The sequence below is a fragment of the Sceloporus undulatus genome, chromosome 7 (assembly GCF_019175285.1).
Source record: "Sceloporus undulatus isolate JIND9_A2432 ecotype Alabama chromosome 7, SceUnd_v1.1, whole genome shotgun sequence".
Lineage (NCBI taxonomy): Eukaryota > Metazoa > Chordata > Lepidosauria > Squamata > Phrynosomatidae > Sceloporus > Sceloporus undulatus.
The window spans coordinates 22,604,152-22,618,600 of NC_056528.1; the positions used below are offsets into that span (position 1 = coordinate 22,604,152).

The following is a 14,449-nucleotide window of genomic DNA, read 5'->3' on the forward strand; positions in this document are numbered from 1 at the left end:
GAAGCAGCTTTATTTTGGCTGTCTGTAACAGGCCATCGATAAGAAAAAAAGGACAAGAGAATTGTGGCATTGAAGTCAGTCCCAACTGTTGGTGAACTGAGCTATCATAGTTTATTCAGGGACATTTGTCACCACTGACTTCCTCATAGGCGGCATCCGCACTGCAGAAATAATCTAGTCTGACACCACTTTAGCTGTCTCAAAGCTAAGAAATTATGGGAATTGTAATTTGTTGTGACACTAGAGCTCTCTGACAGAGAAGGCTAAAAGACCTGTTTGGGAGTGAAAGAGGCTGCCTTGGGGTCTGATGGACTCTCCTTCACAGGACGTATTTAAACCAAGTCTGTGTGGCCTTCTCTCAGGGATGCTGCCAATGCAAGATTCCTGTACTGAGTTGAGAGATCCACTGCGGGACATTTTAAGCCTAACTGTGTTACTTGATGACCAAAATAATCATATCACTGAAAATAATCTCAATGAATACGGAGAAGGGAAAGTTCATTTAACAGCACCATGTTTATACTAATACAGTGGTGCTACATTTTACCCTGGAGCAAAACCCACAAATACACACCTACCCTTCTATGGTCATGAATCCCAAGAGTTAGTACAGAGGTGGACAACCTTTTGCACTATCCACAAAAGAAAGAAAGGAAGAAGGCTCTCACCAAATGGGGATGAAGGCCCAGCTGATCGAAGGAATCAGAGGTGAAAACCTCCTCTTGCACTTGTTGCACTGATACCCTGTGAGAGAAAGGAAAGAGTGAATGAGTTAAAAAACAAAAAAGGAGAGTGCCTTTTTGGCTATGGCACCCCACCCCTAACCCTAACCTTTGAAAGGCTGCCTGACTAGCGTCAACATTGGTTTCTTTTCAGAACAAGCCCAAACATGATTTTCACAGGATTTTCTTAAGCAAAGAATACTTAGAGGTGGTTCACAATTGCCTATGTTTTTAAACATGTTGCCTTTTAAGCTGCTTTAACCTCTCTGCTTATTCCATTAGTTTTTATCCTGTTAAAATTATGCTACTGCATTTACTTAATATGTTTAAATCCTGTCGAAATTAGGATCAAAAACACACTGCAGACATAATCCATTTTGAGATTGCTTTAACAGCCCTGGCTCAATGCTAGGGAATCGTGGGAACTGTAGTTTATTGTGGCACCAGAGCTCTCTGACAGAGAAAGCAACATGTCTCACAAAACTACAGTTCCCAGAATTCATCGAGTCAGGGCAAGGGTTGTCTAGTGGCAACCGTCTTATACTTGCTTCCCTCTCAAGAAATCAAGGCACAAAGCTAAAAATCAACAAATACCAACTATCCCTCATTTCTTGGGTACTGCGTTTTAAGATAGGAGCACATGAGCAAAAGCTGGAGGAGAAAACGAATCTGCATCTTGAATGTGGTTTAAGGTAACTTCTAAATTATGCACTTTTAAGTTAAGTTTCGGGAACGTCTAGCCTGCCAGGGATTTTGAACCGCAACATGGTGAGGCATCATTGGAGCTGCAATCCAGAGGCATTTGGAGGATTGCATGTTTTCCCCGCTCTTTTAAGAGAAAGGCAATGGCACAGCCATAAAGTGCACACTGGCATGGAGAAGACCCATCATGCACAGCCACCCGCAAGGGATTATGGAAGTTGAAATCCAAGGCATTAAACCCCTGATTATCTACTAGTTTTAGCTCTCCTGGTGTAAGACTCCTGCATCTGATTTCTCCCCTTGCTCTTTCTGCTTACTGGTCTTCGCTGGTACACTTGTCCCTCCGTGTTCGATAGGGTCAGGGACACAAGACCCCTGTGAATATGGAAAAACCATAAATAACAAAAACACCATGGTTTGACCTGAGAGGACACCTCTCTAGGAATCCGTAGGTCCTCCAGCGCAACTCTGTGGTCAACGTCCGACAGACACTGACCATAGAAACTGGCCTGGAAGAACTATATTTTGGCTTGTCAGTATGGGGTCTTAGTTAAAGTTGACCACAGAGTTGCACTGGAGGACCTAGACATTCCTAGAGAGAACATACTAATCAAATCCGCAAATATGGAAGGATGAGCGTATTTTGATCCGACGCCAGAAACTGCCACTCGCATATTACGGAAAAGGCACGTTTGCTGGGAAAGGGGCACAAAAGACCTCTTGATCTGTGGAACCTCAGGGTTGTTTCTGAAGAGGCTGGAAGTCTTCACGAAAGGCCTGTTGCCGCTCAGCCGGTGACTGTCTTTCCCATCATCCAGGGGCTTCTTCTGGGGGGGAGAGGGGCTGCTTAGGCGCCTTGGCAGGACTTCCAGGCTTCTTCTTCTTCTTCTGAGGTTTGCTGATTTGGGGTAAAGGCAAACTTGACCTCCTTTTCAGGGGCTTCTAGGAGAAGAGGAACAGGGGTCAATAAGGGAAATAATAATAATAGTCAAGGGTCAATAAGGGAAAGGCACCGCTTTAACTCTTTGCCTGCCTCTCTGCTATGGAATTCTGGGAGTTGGATTTTGTTGTGTGGTCCAGAGGTCAAGGCTTAACTCTTTGTCTGACTCTCTGCTATGGAATTCTGGGAATTCAACTCCAACTCCCAGAATTCCATAGCCTTGAGCCAGATAGAGTTAAAGCTCTGCTGTGGGCCCCACAACCAACTCCAACTCCTAGAATTCCATAGCAGAGAGGCAGACAAAGAGTTAAAGCGGTGCCAAACCGGGTTATTTCTCCAGTGTGGATGCAACCCTCGCACCTTCCAGCCTTTGCCCTCCGGGTCCAAGCCGGCGTTGATCATTAGCAGCCCGCCTTCCGCCTCCATCCCTGGCTGGAAACCAGCCTCGCGAGCAGGATTCGCACCGGGTTCCCTTCTGCCTCATGTGACCCCGGCGGAAGGACCCCCGCAAAGGTGACCAAGGCGGCGCCTGAGGAGAAGGAGAAGCTCTGAGGAAACCCAACCAGAAGCCTATTGGGGGGGATTAAGGCCTGGGGTTTCTACTCCTATTCTCCCCCCGTCAAAACGACTGCGAATCCTAAGATCCCGAAGAGGGAGCAGCGCCCGCCTCCGTTAAAACGCCCCTTTCAAGAGCGTCTGTGGTGGGACGGTGCAGAGTGGAACCCTGGGATTTGTAGTTCGGCGACACATCTCGCCTCTTCCGTCAGACCCACAGAAAACTACAATTCCCAGAGTTACACTGGAAAGCCCCGTTAAGGCGGTTAAAAGCGTTGGTTCCACCGCACTTGGTGGCCCTCAGCCCCAAAGTCCCTCCGGCGCCGCCGCCTCCTCCTCAGGGGGAGACTCTACTCGCCGCTGCTCTCGGCCAAAGTTGCAGAAGGAAAGCAGGCCAAACAGGCGAATGAGGCGGACACCTTGAGCGAGGGTCCTTCCGCGGGGGCTGGCGCATGCGCGTTGCGCGTTCCTTCGCCGGAGGCGGGGGACTCTGTCCCTGAGGCGAGAGCTGGGGCCGGCGAACAAAATGGCAGCGGCGCCGCCTTCGCTGGCGGAGGAAGCAGCGTTGGGCCGCGCGCTCCCTCCTTCAGAAGCGAGGCCCGCGTCGGGGCCGGCCTTCTCCGCGTCGCGTCGGGAGCCGGCGGTGCGCCTGCAACACAACGTGAGCGGCGTGGAGCCCTTGGCCTGGTCGGAGGACCACCGCGTGTCGGTGAGCACGGCCCGCAGCGTCGCCGTCCTCGAGCAGCTCTGCGACGCCCGAGGGGCCGCCGACCTCGTCCTCCACCGCACCGCCGTCCCGGCCCCGGCCGAGGCCTGCCACCTCCGGGTGGGTCTGCCTAAGAAGGGATGCAGCCAGGCAGGGGGAATAACCCGGTTTTGCTATGGAATCCTGGGAGTTGGAGTTGGTTGTGGGGCCCAGAGCAGAGCTTTAACTCTATGTGGCTTAAGGCTATGGAATCCTGGGAGTTGGAGTTGGTTGTGGGTCCCAGAGCAGAGCTTTAACTCTACCTGGCTCAAGGCTATGGAATCCTGGGAGTTGGAGTTGGTTGTGGGTCCCAGAGCAGAGCTCCGCTCTGGGCCCCACAACAAACTCCAACTCCCAGAATTCCATAGCAGAGAGGCAGACAAAGAGTTAAGCCTTGACCTCTGGACCACACAACAAACTCCAACTCCCAGAATTCCATAGCAAAGAGCCAGGGCCATCCATTGGGGATGCTGGCATCTGGAACATCACACTAATCTTATGCCTCCTTTTCCAGGTCGGTTCCAAGAAAGAAGTTGCCGAATGCAAGGAGAAGTTTGCAAGTTCCAAGGACCCGGCGGTGAGCCAGACGTTCATGTTGGACCGAGTGTTCAACCCCGAAGGGAAATCGTTGCCGTCCATGCGAGGCTACAAATACTCCAGCTGGTCTCCGCTGGGCTGCGATGCGAACGGCCGGTGCCTCTTAGCAGCCTTGACCCTGGACAACAGGCTGACCATCCATGCTAACCTGAACCGGTTGCAGTGGGTGCAGCTGGTGGACTTGACTGAGCTCTATGGAGAGAGGCTGTCGGAAAACGGCTACATGCTTTCCAAAGGGGAGCTGCCTCCGGCAGATCTGGGAAACCTCCCTGAATTCCAGAGAAGGCACAGCATGCAGACCCCCGTGCGCATGGAGTGGTCTGGCATCTGCACCACTCAGCAAGTAAAGCATAACAACGAGTGCCGGGATGTGGGCAGTGTGTTGCTGGCGGTGCTGTTTGAGAACGGGAACATTGCCATCTGGCAGTTCCAGTTGCCTTTTGCGGGCAAGGAGTCCATCACGTCCTGCAACACCATTGAGTCGGGGGTCGATTCCCCCAGCGTTATGTCCTGGTGGGAATACGAACATAGCAACCGCAAGATGAGTGGCCTCATTGTGGGGAGTACTTTTGGGCCAGTGAAAATTCTCCCAGTCAACCTGAAGGCGGTCAAGGGCTACTTCACCCTGAGGCAGCCGGTCATTTTGTGGCAGGAGATGGACCAGTTGCCAGTACATAGCATCAAAAGCATCCCGCTCTACCATCCCTATCAGAAGTGCAGCTGCAGCTTAGTGGTAGCTGCGAGGGGCTGCTACGTCTTCTGGTGCCTGCTCCTGATCTCCAAGGCTGGCCTAAACGTTCACAACTCCCACGTGACGGGGCTTCACTCCCTGCCAATCGTCTCCATGACAGTGGACAGGCAAAATGGCACCATCTATACATGCTCCATCGATGGGAAGGTGAGGCAGTTGATTCCTATCTTCACAGACATTGCTTTGAAATTTGAGCACCAACTAATCAAGCTGTCCGAGGTGTTTGGCTCTGTGAGGACTCATGGGATTGCCATGAGCCCATGTGGGGCCTACCTGGCACTCATTACAACAGAAGGCATGATCAATGGTCTTCACCCTATTACCAAGAACTACCAGGTTCAGTTTCTTACCCTCAAAACATTTGAGGAGGCAGCAGCTCAGCTGCTGGAGCCGTCTGTCCAAAACCTTTTCAAGCAGGTTGACCTGACAGATCTTGTTCGTTGGAAAATCTTGAAAGATAAGCACATTCCACAATTCCTACAGGAAGCCTTGGATAAAAAGATTGAAAACTGTGGGTCCAATTACTTTTGGCGCTTCAAACTGTTCCTCTTGAGAACTTTGTACCAGTCGTTGCAGAAGGTGCCTTCTGAAGCCTTGTGGAGGCCAACACACGAGGACACAAAGGTCTTACTAGCTCCGTCTCCTGAGCATCAGCAAGAGCAAGGGACTTTGAAACAGGGCAGCAAGCAGCTTCTGAGTGAGGCAAGCAAAGATGTGGAGATGGACGATGCAGCAGAGGATTCTCTCACCCACTCAAGTGAGGAAGGAGGGCGAGAGCCTGTTGAGCAGAAGCTGCTTGAGATCCAGGCCCAGATTGAAACTGTGGAAATGCATTTGACACGGGAGCACATGAAGCAGGTCTTGGGGGAAGTCTACCTGCACACCTGGATAACGGAAAACACCAGCATCCCCACCCGGGGCATCTGTGACTTCTTAATGGTTGATAACAGTAATGAGGACAGGACAGCTCGGGTAAGGACATCTCAATGTGAGAACTGCTGGGGATGGTAAGGCTGCCTCTGGATGTAACACTGAGTCTGAAGTTGCTGAGCATCTGGGCTCTTTGTTTGTGAGTATGGCTCTTCCCATCAGTGGGACTGGTTAAGCTAAGCAGAAAAGAATGAAGGAGCAAATGCTTCCTGTTACATCTGGATCCAACCTCCTGGTTTGCTGCTTCCCCAATAAACCAGAGTCTGGAGCCAAATTCTGAAGATATTTTCATTTCCTGATTTGTTTGGGTGACAAGACCTGGTCTCAGGTCAGACATAACAAGAAGCATTTTGTCCTCGGCTTCTGGTTAATTAATTACGTGTTCTCCCTTTCAGAAGGGGCCGGGCACAGTGGAACAATGCTTTTTTAAAATATCGCTTAAGATACTTCAGTACTGCCAAGGTGGTATACTAGATAGATAGATAGATAGATAGATAGATAGATAGATAGATAGATAGATAGTGTGCAGGAATCGGATTTTAAAATGTATAGAAACAACACATAAAACTATAAAGCAGTTAAGCAGTTAAGTTAAAAAGGTGTTATGGCCTCCTTCCTTAATACAGATAGATAGGGACCAGCCAGCCACAGTTTCTGAAAGAGAGAGTTCCAGAGTCTGGGAACAAGACAGAAGGAAGCCCTTTCCATGTGCCTCTTTCCAGTGCCCCTCTTCTGCAAGTGGAAGACTGTCTTCTAGAGGGCCTCTCCTGATAACAGTAAGGTTCTACTGAATCAAGCTGTCCCTCAGATAAGGCAGGGATATCAGCAGTTCTAGTTCACAGTTTCATCTCGGCATGACTGGTATATGTGATAAAATGCAACTTCAAATCAGAAGCAAACCATTTGAGAATAGATAAGAATGGCTTCCTAAGATCTAGTATCTCAGCAAGGAGTCCAGGAAAATAACCTGATGTGACCTCAGAGACAGTGAAAAAACATACTTGTTATACAAAGGCCACAGGTGTACAGTGCTAAAGGAAAGATTCATATTTGCATAAATGTAAATGTGTGTGTGCTCCTGTAGCTAGAGTTGGGGCGTTATTTTTATACAGTACCATAATACGTAATTTTATCCTGCCCCAATAATGTAGCATCACATTTGATTACAGAGGGATGTGCTGGGGCTTCATTGGGTATCCACTGGCTCATGGAAGGATGCAGTGAAGCTGCTACTTTGGCTCAGCTTTCAGTGAGCTGGGTTTGGTGGGGAGAAAAGGAGTAAATGAAGGTAAAGAAAAAGAGACCACCCTAACAATGTTGATATATTAGAGGAAAAGAAGATTTTGGAAGTTATAAAAATGGAACACATAATACCCCTGAGAGTATTCAGTCTCCCATCTTGTAGGGCCAAAAGCCTTTGTGTCCAGGGGACTGGTGCAGCAACAAGGGAGAGCCCTGAGGCCTCCATCCTTGCATTGAGTGCCAGATCTTGTGGTGGTGAACAGAGTCCCATTGGACAAAGGGTGTTAGGCTCCATGGGGAAAATGGTACATGGAATAACTGGGTGTTTTTTTCCACTTCTCTCTCTCTCTCTCTCACACACACACACACACACACATACACACACATGCATCCCACCTGCACACATCCGCAAGTTACAAGGTGTCCCTGATTACTTATAACTTGAGATAAGATTACGATAAGTGCTGCTGTTATTCTCCTGTAAATATTTGTAGAATTCAGAATGTCACACATTTCCTAAGGTGACAGACATGGCACTCTTGAGGCCTGGTAATGTTTCTCCTATTTCCCTTCCTGTTGAAATGTCAGTTGTAAAGGCTTTGGGGCAGAGGACTGTATTTTTCTTTGCATTGCTCTATAACGCACCATATCCATCCATGGTTCTGTATAAATAACAACAATGTTGTTCTGTGGTTGTCAAAATCCTGAGTGTTTCCTCCAGATTCCTAAGTAGGTAAGGCTTGAAACTCAACTGACAGAAGAGAGAGTGTTCAAAAATATTTTCTCATGTTCTCTGAGTGGTAACATGTGCTTTGAGGCTGAGCTCCTCTCTTTCAGTCTGCCTTCAACCATCAGCTCTTTATTACTTCTCAGATGCATGGGGATTAGGGCAATTATGTTCTTCAGACTACCTGAGCAGCATGCGGAGAAGTCATTCATTCACTCTCTGCCTTTTGCAAGCCCACGAAAGCCTGTGTTGCTTTTTCATTTTATTGTATTCTGTTTTAAGCAGGTTTGGGTTTTTGCATCTTGTGTTCTTCAGAAAGCCCTGCTCGCGTTCCTGGGAGATTTCTCCACCTTTCAGCAGGCAGCTGTCTCTTCCTATCAGCGCTGCAGCTGCTGACTGCTGCTGCTGCTATGTGTTCCCAGGTGCTGATTGGGCATATCTTAAAGAAAATGAACAAACAGACTTTCCCGGAGCACTGCAGCTTGTGCAAAGAGATCCTGCCATTCACAGACCGCAAGCAGGCCATTTGCTCCAATGGACACATTTGGCTCAGGTAAGCCCTGCTTCCATTGAGGCTGGCATAGGCTGGAGGAGAGAAGTGTGAAGAATGATTGTGAACTGTGTTTCTGTGCAGCATGGGGAGCACATAGGCACCACTCAGGCTGTTTTTGTGTATTGGGTTTTGCACCAGGGGTTTTACTTGCTTCTCAGTCTTTCGTTGTCCTTTCTTACCTTGTGTTTGCATTTGGTTGTGATCTGGTCAGTCTTGCTAGAAGGTGGGAGAGTTGCCATGAGACAAGTGGGCACTTGGACACACAAAGGTGATGGTTGTCACGTGAAATTTACCAGTCTGTGCTGGTAGAACAGACATATAAATTTCTCCAGCCTAGGTAGTTTTAAAATTACACCACAGTTCAATTGTTTTTAGCCTTGGATGTGTATTTTAATATGTGTGAACGGTGTGTGATCCATGTCCTAAGCAATCCTGGTTGGGATGAAAGGTGGGCTATAAATCCACTGCCTAAAAATAAACAGCTAAAGGGAGAATCCTGCTGGGAAATGGGAAATGCTAGAGCTGTCAGTTCCGGCTCATTGCTTATCAGCCTCTCTTGCCTACTTGTGCTTCAGTAAAACTCTGCTAGGAGATTTGTTTTCAGTTGCAAGATGGATTTGAAACAACCACTGCATATGACAGAGTGGATTCTAGTCCACAAAAGCTTATGTTGCAATCAATGTATTAGCCATTAAGAGGACACAGGGCTAGTATTTTTTTCTTGTCAGCAACCTGAATTTTCCAGCAAATTAATTTTCCAGTACTTGAAGCATTGGCTGAGAGCTGTTTGTCTTAATTTGGGTTATGTGTAGTACAGGAAATTTTTAAAAAATCTGATAGATTAATGTTATATGTTGTATTAAATATTTTATTTCCCCCTAACAATTGGAAGTATTTATACTAAGATACTGGATAACCAGCAAAACTTAGTGATGTAGTTATCACACGATTTCAGACGTCACACTCAGAAGACAATCCTGTGCTTGTCTCCTCAGAAGTAAATCCCATTGCAATCTCTGCTAGGGAAGGGGATACAGGGATGTCCATTTTAGATACCTGCCTTACCCATTCTGTATTCTTCAAGACTTTTTGGACTTCACTGCCTGCAGTGAATGACCACTGGCCATGCAGCCCAAGATTTAGGGAGTTACAATTCAAATCCAGTGTTTCTCAGTTTATTTGATATGGCGGACTGGCAATTTCTTATTCTGAACTGCTGGAGTTCACCAGGCTGGGGAAGTATGGGATATAGAGATATTTCCTAGGTAAAAGTTGACTGATGGTAGATTTGCAGTAGGAAACTACAGCTGTCTGAACCCCTCAGCAGCCATCCCAACCTGGTCAGAATTCCCTCAGGGGTTGATCTCAAAGCCTACAGTAGCAGGGAATCTCTTTTGGGTGGTCTGGGATTGGAGGATGTGGTAACTGTATAGTATCAGGTAGGCAACAGAGCCTATTGAGAAGCCTGGGCTTGTAGAGCTGTTTCCCACATAAAGCATGCATCCTGGCATAAAACAAGAGGGTGACAAACAGGACACTTTAGTTACATACCATTTGGATTATTGTAATGCGCTGCACATGGGACTTCCTTTGGAAACTGTTTGAAAATGTCAGCAGATCCAAAGAGCTGCAGGAAAATTGTTAATGAGCTGGTTACAGAAGCTTGAAGTCCTAGTGCAGGAAGGTAAATATGACTTTATAGGTGTAACAGAAAATGATGGGATCACTTCAATGATTGGAATATAGCAAATGAGATATATAGTCTGTTCAAAAAAGAATGGATAGGGAAGAAGAAAAGGGAGAGTAGCATTTTGTCAGACAAATTCACTTGTACAGAAGTCCATGTGAGTGATCAACCTGGACCAGTAGAGAGAATTTGGGTAAACATAAATGGAGAATAACACCTTAGTAGGAGTTTACTATAAGCCACCAAACCAAGACAGTGGGGCAGACTGGAGTGCAGCTTTGGTGCAGCTTCTGGCCTCTTAGGATGCATGCATCATTTAAACAGCTTACCTCCAAAGAGACCCGAAGCAGCTTGTCTGTATAGGCCCAGTCTGCCCTCAGGTGTTAGGGTGACAGGCTTTCTATACTGGTTTGTAAAATATAATAATAGCATCCACCAGCACTGGGCAGAAGTAGCTGTTCCAGGGGTTAGCTTTGCACTTCAGATTTGCCTTGGCCAGGTCCCAGCAGTGACACTTGTATTGAGAGGGGTTGCTCTGTGACACTTTCTCAGAGAAGCACTTTGATCACACCTGAGCCCACACTTACCTTTTGTGCCTATTCTCTCCACCCCTTTTCTCTCCATGCTTCTCTGTTTCCTCATCCAAAGGTGTTCTTTGCACACACTCATTCTCCCTGTGCTGCTGTCTCTTACCTGACTCTTCCTCTACTCTCTGGCTGCCCCCCCCCCATGCTTTCTGGTTGCTGCTTTCTTTAACGAATTTGCTACAGCACAAGACAGACCACTCTCCCAAGCACTACAGAGCTTGCCTGCTGTCTTGGTTGCTTTCCTCACATTATTTGGCAACAAACCTAAGTTTACAGCTGGTGGTATGTGACAGGGTCCTTTTTGAATGTATCACTATGTTGCATGCGGTTCCAAACGAATGTTTCCAAACTCATTTGTCTGATTTTTCAAATCTCCACTTTGGAAAAATCCTAGAATACAGTTAAAAGGAAAATCTAGTCTGTGACATAACTGTAAGGGAGTCTGGCCAGATGGTTTTGGTATGCTTTGGGCATGGAGAAAGATGGGGGTTCACAGCATGAGTACCTGTGAATGTTGAGGTAGTGGGGGCCATAATGCAGGAATCTCCCCACCCTAGTCTTACCAACGCCATGCAGCTTTCTCATATTTTACCATCAGAGATGTCAGGAGAACCCACAAAGAGCACTTGTTGGGTGGTGGAGGGACAAAGTTCATCCCCAGACCTTTGGTTAGGGATGAGAAACTTTTTAGCTATGGAGGGCTGCATTGACTTTGGGTGGATGTATTTATTTATTTATTTTGCAGTGGGATGAATCCAGACTAAGGGGTTAAACAGACTGGTGTTTAACGCCAGCTTTGGGGCAGAGTGCCCCACGCCCCAATGCCTGTATCACGCCGCACAGCGGGGGTGTCACAGTGCTCCTTTGCTGCAGTGTTTAGACACTGTGCCAAAGGAGCACCGAAAAGCCACCGCCACAGAGACAAGGGAGCATTTTTGCCAGTGCTAAAAGGAGCAGCATTTTGCCATTCTTTTTAGCGCTGGCAAAGTATCGGCTTGGGGACATGTGGTTGCTGTGGCCCTGATCCGGAGAAAAGGGGTGGCGGGACACCACTCCAGAGGAGCACTCTCTTTTGCCCCTAAGTTGATAAATCCTGAGTCCTGCTGAAGGAGATGGGTGTATGCTCCGGTTATGACCAACCTCCTTTTGTTTCCATGGGCCCTGCACACAGCTACCTTAGTCCAAATCTCACTCAGCATTTGCTGACTTAGTCACATTTGGAATGAGGGCACCTCTGGCCTTCTGATTACAAAGCTGCATTGTGATTCTGCTCCCCCTTCCACAGGTGCTTTCTCACCTACCAGGCCTGCCAGAGTTTGATGTACAGAAGGTGCCTCCTTCGTGACAGCATTGCCCGTCATCCCACCCCAGAAGGTAAGCAAGTTCCTTTTTCTAGGTACCGGGGGGGCAGTGGCAGCGGCTTCCCTTCACAATCTGTACTAGGAGGCATGTGGTATGCTGGTCCTCTCTCCTGCCTCAGGCAGTTGCCAGGTGCTCCCACTTTGGGTGCAGACTGAGCCTCTTTCCTCCTCAAGGATATGTGGAATTGAATGATCTTGACTTTTCTGTTAGATGCCATCATGTCACTCCTTTATTTCAAAAAGGGTAGATTTCCCCCAAGAAGCTTGGCAGTGCATGTGGTCCTATTTTGCATTGTTGCTCAGTAAAGGGAACTCAGGCTGCAGCAAATACTCTCTTTAGCTCAAATAATGCATTTTATTATATGAAATGTATTTCATAGTATCACAGAGTTGGAAGAGACCTCAACAGCCATCTAGTCCAACCTCATTCTGCCATGCAAGAATACACAATCAGAGAACCCCAACAGATGGCCATTCAGCCTCTGTTTAAAAACCTCCAAAGAAGGAGACTCCACTACAGTCCAAGATGATGTATTCCAATGTGGAATAGCTCTTATCTTTAGGAGGTTCTTCCTGATATTGAGGTGAAATCTCTTTCCCTATAGTTTAAACCCTTTTGCCCAGGTCCTGTTCTCTAGAGCAGTGGTCCCCAAACTGTGCTCTTTAAGGGATTTTGGACTTAAACTCCCAGAATCCCACACTATTAGCCAACATGGCTGAGGCTTCTGGGAGCTGAAGTACAAAATCTCTTAAAGGGCACAGTTTGGGGACCACTGCTTTAGAGCATTAGCAAATAAACTTGCTCCATCTTCAGAATGACATCCCTTTAAACAGGTCTATCATATCACCTCTGAACCTTCTTTTCTTCTAGCTAAACATACTCAGCTCCCTAAACTGCCCCTCATAGGGCATGGCTTCCAGAACTTTCACCATTTTGGTTGCCCTCCTCTGGACACGGTCCAGCTTGTCAACTTCCTTTTTGAATTGTTGTGTCCAAAACTGGCGAGGCCTGACCAAATCAGTATAGAGTGGTACTGCATATTATTTTCCTTGATTTAAGTCCAAAACTACACTGCAGAAATAATCCAGTTTGAGACTGCTTCAACTGCCCTGGTTTAATGCTGAGGAATTTGGAGAGTCCAAAGCCATGTGTGTTACAGCCACCAAAGATTATTTTTCTCCAAAACACTTTGGATGAATTAAACAATGTCTTGGACTCTGCTTTCTCTGCTTTTCTTTTTTGCTCATTTTGTTCTTCAATAGCTTGTTTTCTTATTTTCAGATCCAGAATGGATCAAGAGGTTATTGCAGGGGCCTTGTACATTCTGCGACTCTCCTGTTTTCTAGAAAATGAACTATGGTGGAGAGGCTGAAGTCCTTTACTCTAACACCAAAGCACTGTCTAGCTGGGAATGGCCCAAAGGCGCAGAGGAGTTACGATGTGGAAAAGAAAAGTCAACAGAACCCTGTGAGCTGGATCAGCTAAGTGGTTTCAGGGTCCCATTTCAAGCCTAAGAGGCAGCCAGGCCCTTCTCTTAGGAAACTCCAGTACAGACACTTTTGAATTTCGAGCAGCTGGCTTGCTTCTTTTTGGCACGTAAGGCTGGAAACTCTCTACATGCTCCTTTTGTTGGGCAGGCAGAACTTTTCTTTGTGGTGAGGATGGAAGCCTAGACATCAGACCTCTGCTGCTATTTGGTGGGTCAGAAGGAGCTCTGCTGCGGTTGGCACTTACTCTGCCAGAGACAATTAAATTATTAGCAAGAATGTCTGTGTTTCAGCATCTTTTAAAAAATACCTTTCATGTCCATTATAGTCCATGAAGAGAAATGATCCATTTTGCTCCTGCACAAGTAAGCAGACAAGTCTTGGGCCTCATATTAAAAACCTTCAGGCAGTTGAAATAGCTTTCTGAGGCAGAAGTGGGATGTGAAGTTCTTAAAAGTAGATTCGCAAAATGTTAGGCACTTGAACATCAGTCTTGGAATCCAGCTGACCTGCTCCTGAAGCACAGGACCACCAAAGAACACCAGCACAGAATCACCTCTGAATTCAGCACGGCGCTTTTGTCGCCTCCCTCTGCTGGGCTGGACAGTAAGCACATTCAAGAACTGAATTTGGGCCCAACTCTGGCAGTCCTCCATAGCCAATGGGGATAGCTCCTTCTGTTAGTCTAAGAAATAACCTGGACAAAGCCTGTGTCATCTTTCAGAACTGATATAAGTAAATAACAGTATTTCCACCCCAGCATGGATAAATCCACATGTTCAATAGAAAGAGGTGAGTCAGGCTGTGGGACCTCTTCCTGTGACACCTTGGGAAATCATCATCATTATCATCATAATCTTTA

At 47.1% G+C, this 14,449-nt stretch overlaps 2 protein-coding genes across 9 annotated transcripts in view; one reads left to right on the forward strand and one right to left on the reverse strand.

Moving 5' to 3' along the window:
* Positions 1-694, reverse strand: part of DDX31 (DEAD-box helicase 31) — a 64,915-nt gene extending 64,221 nt beyond the window's left edge. For both annotated transcript variants that reach the window (XM_042477872.1, XM_042477871.1), the window contains exon 1: positions 669-694. The gene's annotated coding sequence lies outside the window, so the exon portion shown is untranslated. The remainder of the gene's footprint in view (positions 1-668) is intronic.
* Positions 695-3,271: 2,577 nt separating this feature from the next.
* On the forward strand, positions 3,272-14,443 carry GTF3C4 (general transcription factor IIIC subunit 4). Of its 7 annotated transcripts, none has more exons than XM_042477867.1 (5): positions 3,272-3,745; positions 4,179-5,984; positions 8,334-8,464; positions 12,024-12,112; positions 13,382-14,443. In XM_042477867.1, exons 1-5 carry the CDS (start codon positions 3,446-3,448, stop codon positions 13,444-13,446), a joined length of 2,391 nt encoding a protein of 796 aa, XP_042333801.1. In that variant the 5' UTR covers positions 3,272-3,445; the 3' UTR covers positions 13,447-14,443. The 7 variants fall into 7 exon arrangements, 4 of the variants coding, with proteins under 4 accessions (XP_042333801.1, XP_042333802.1, XP_042333803.1 ...); XM_042477868.1 differs by having other exon boundaries at positions 3,272-3,628; XR_006104918.1 differs by lacking the exons at positions 12,024-12,112; positions 13,382-14,443 and having other exon boundaries at positions 4,179-6,081; positions 8,197-8,460.
* Positions 14,444-14,449: the final 6 nt, after the last annotated feature.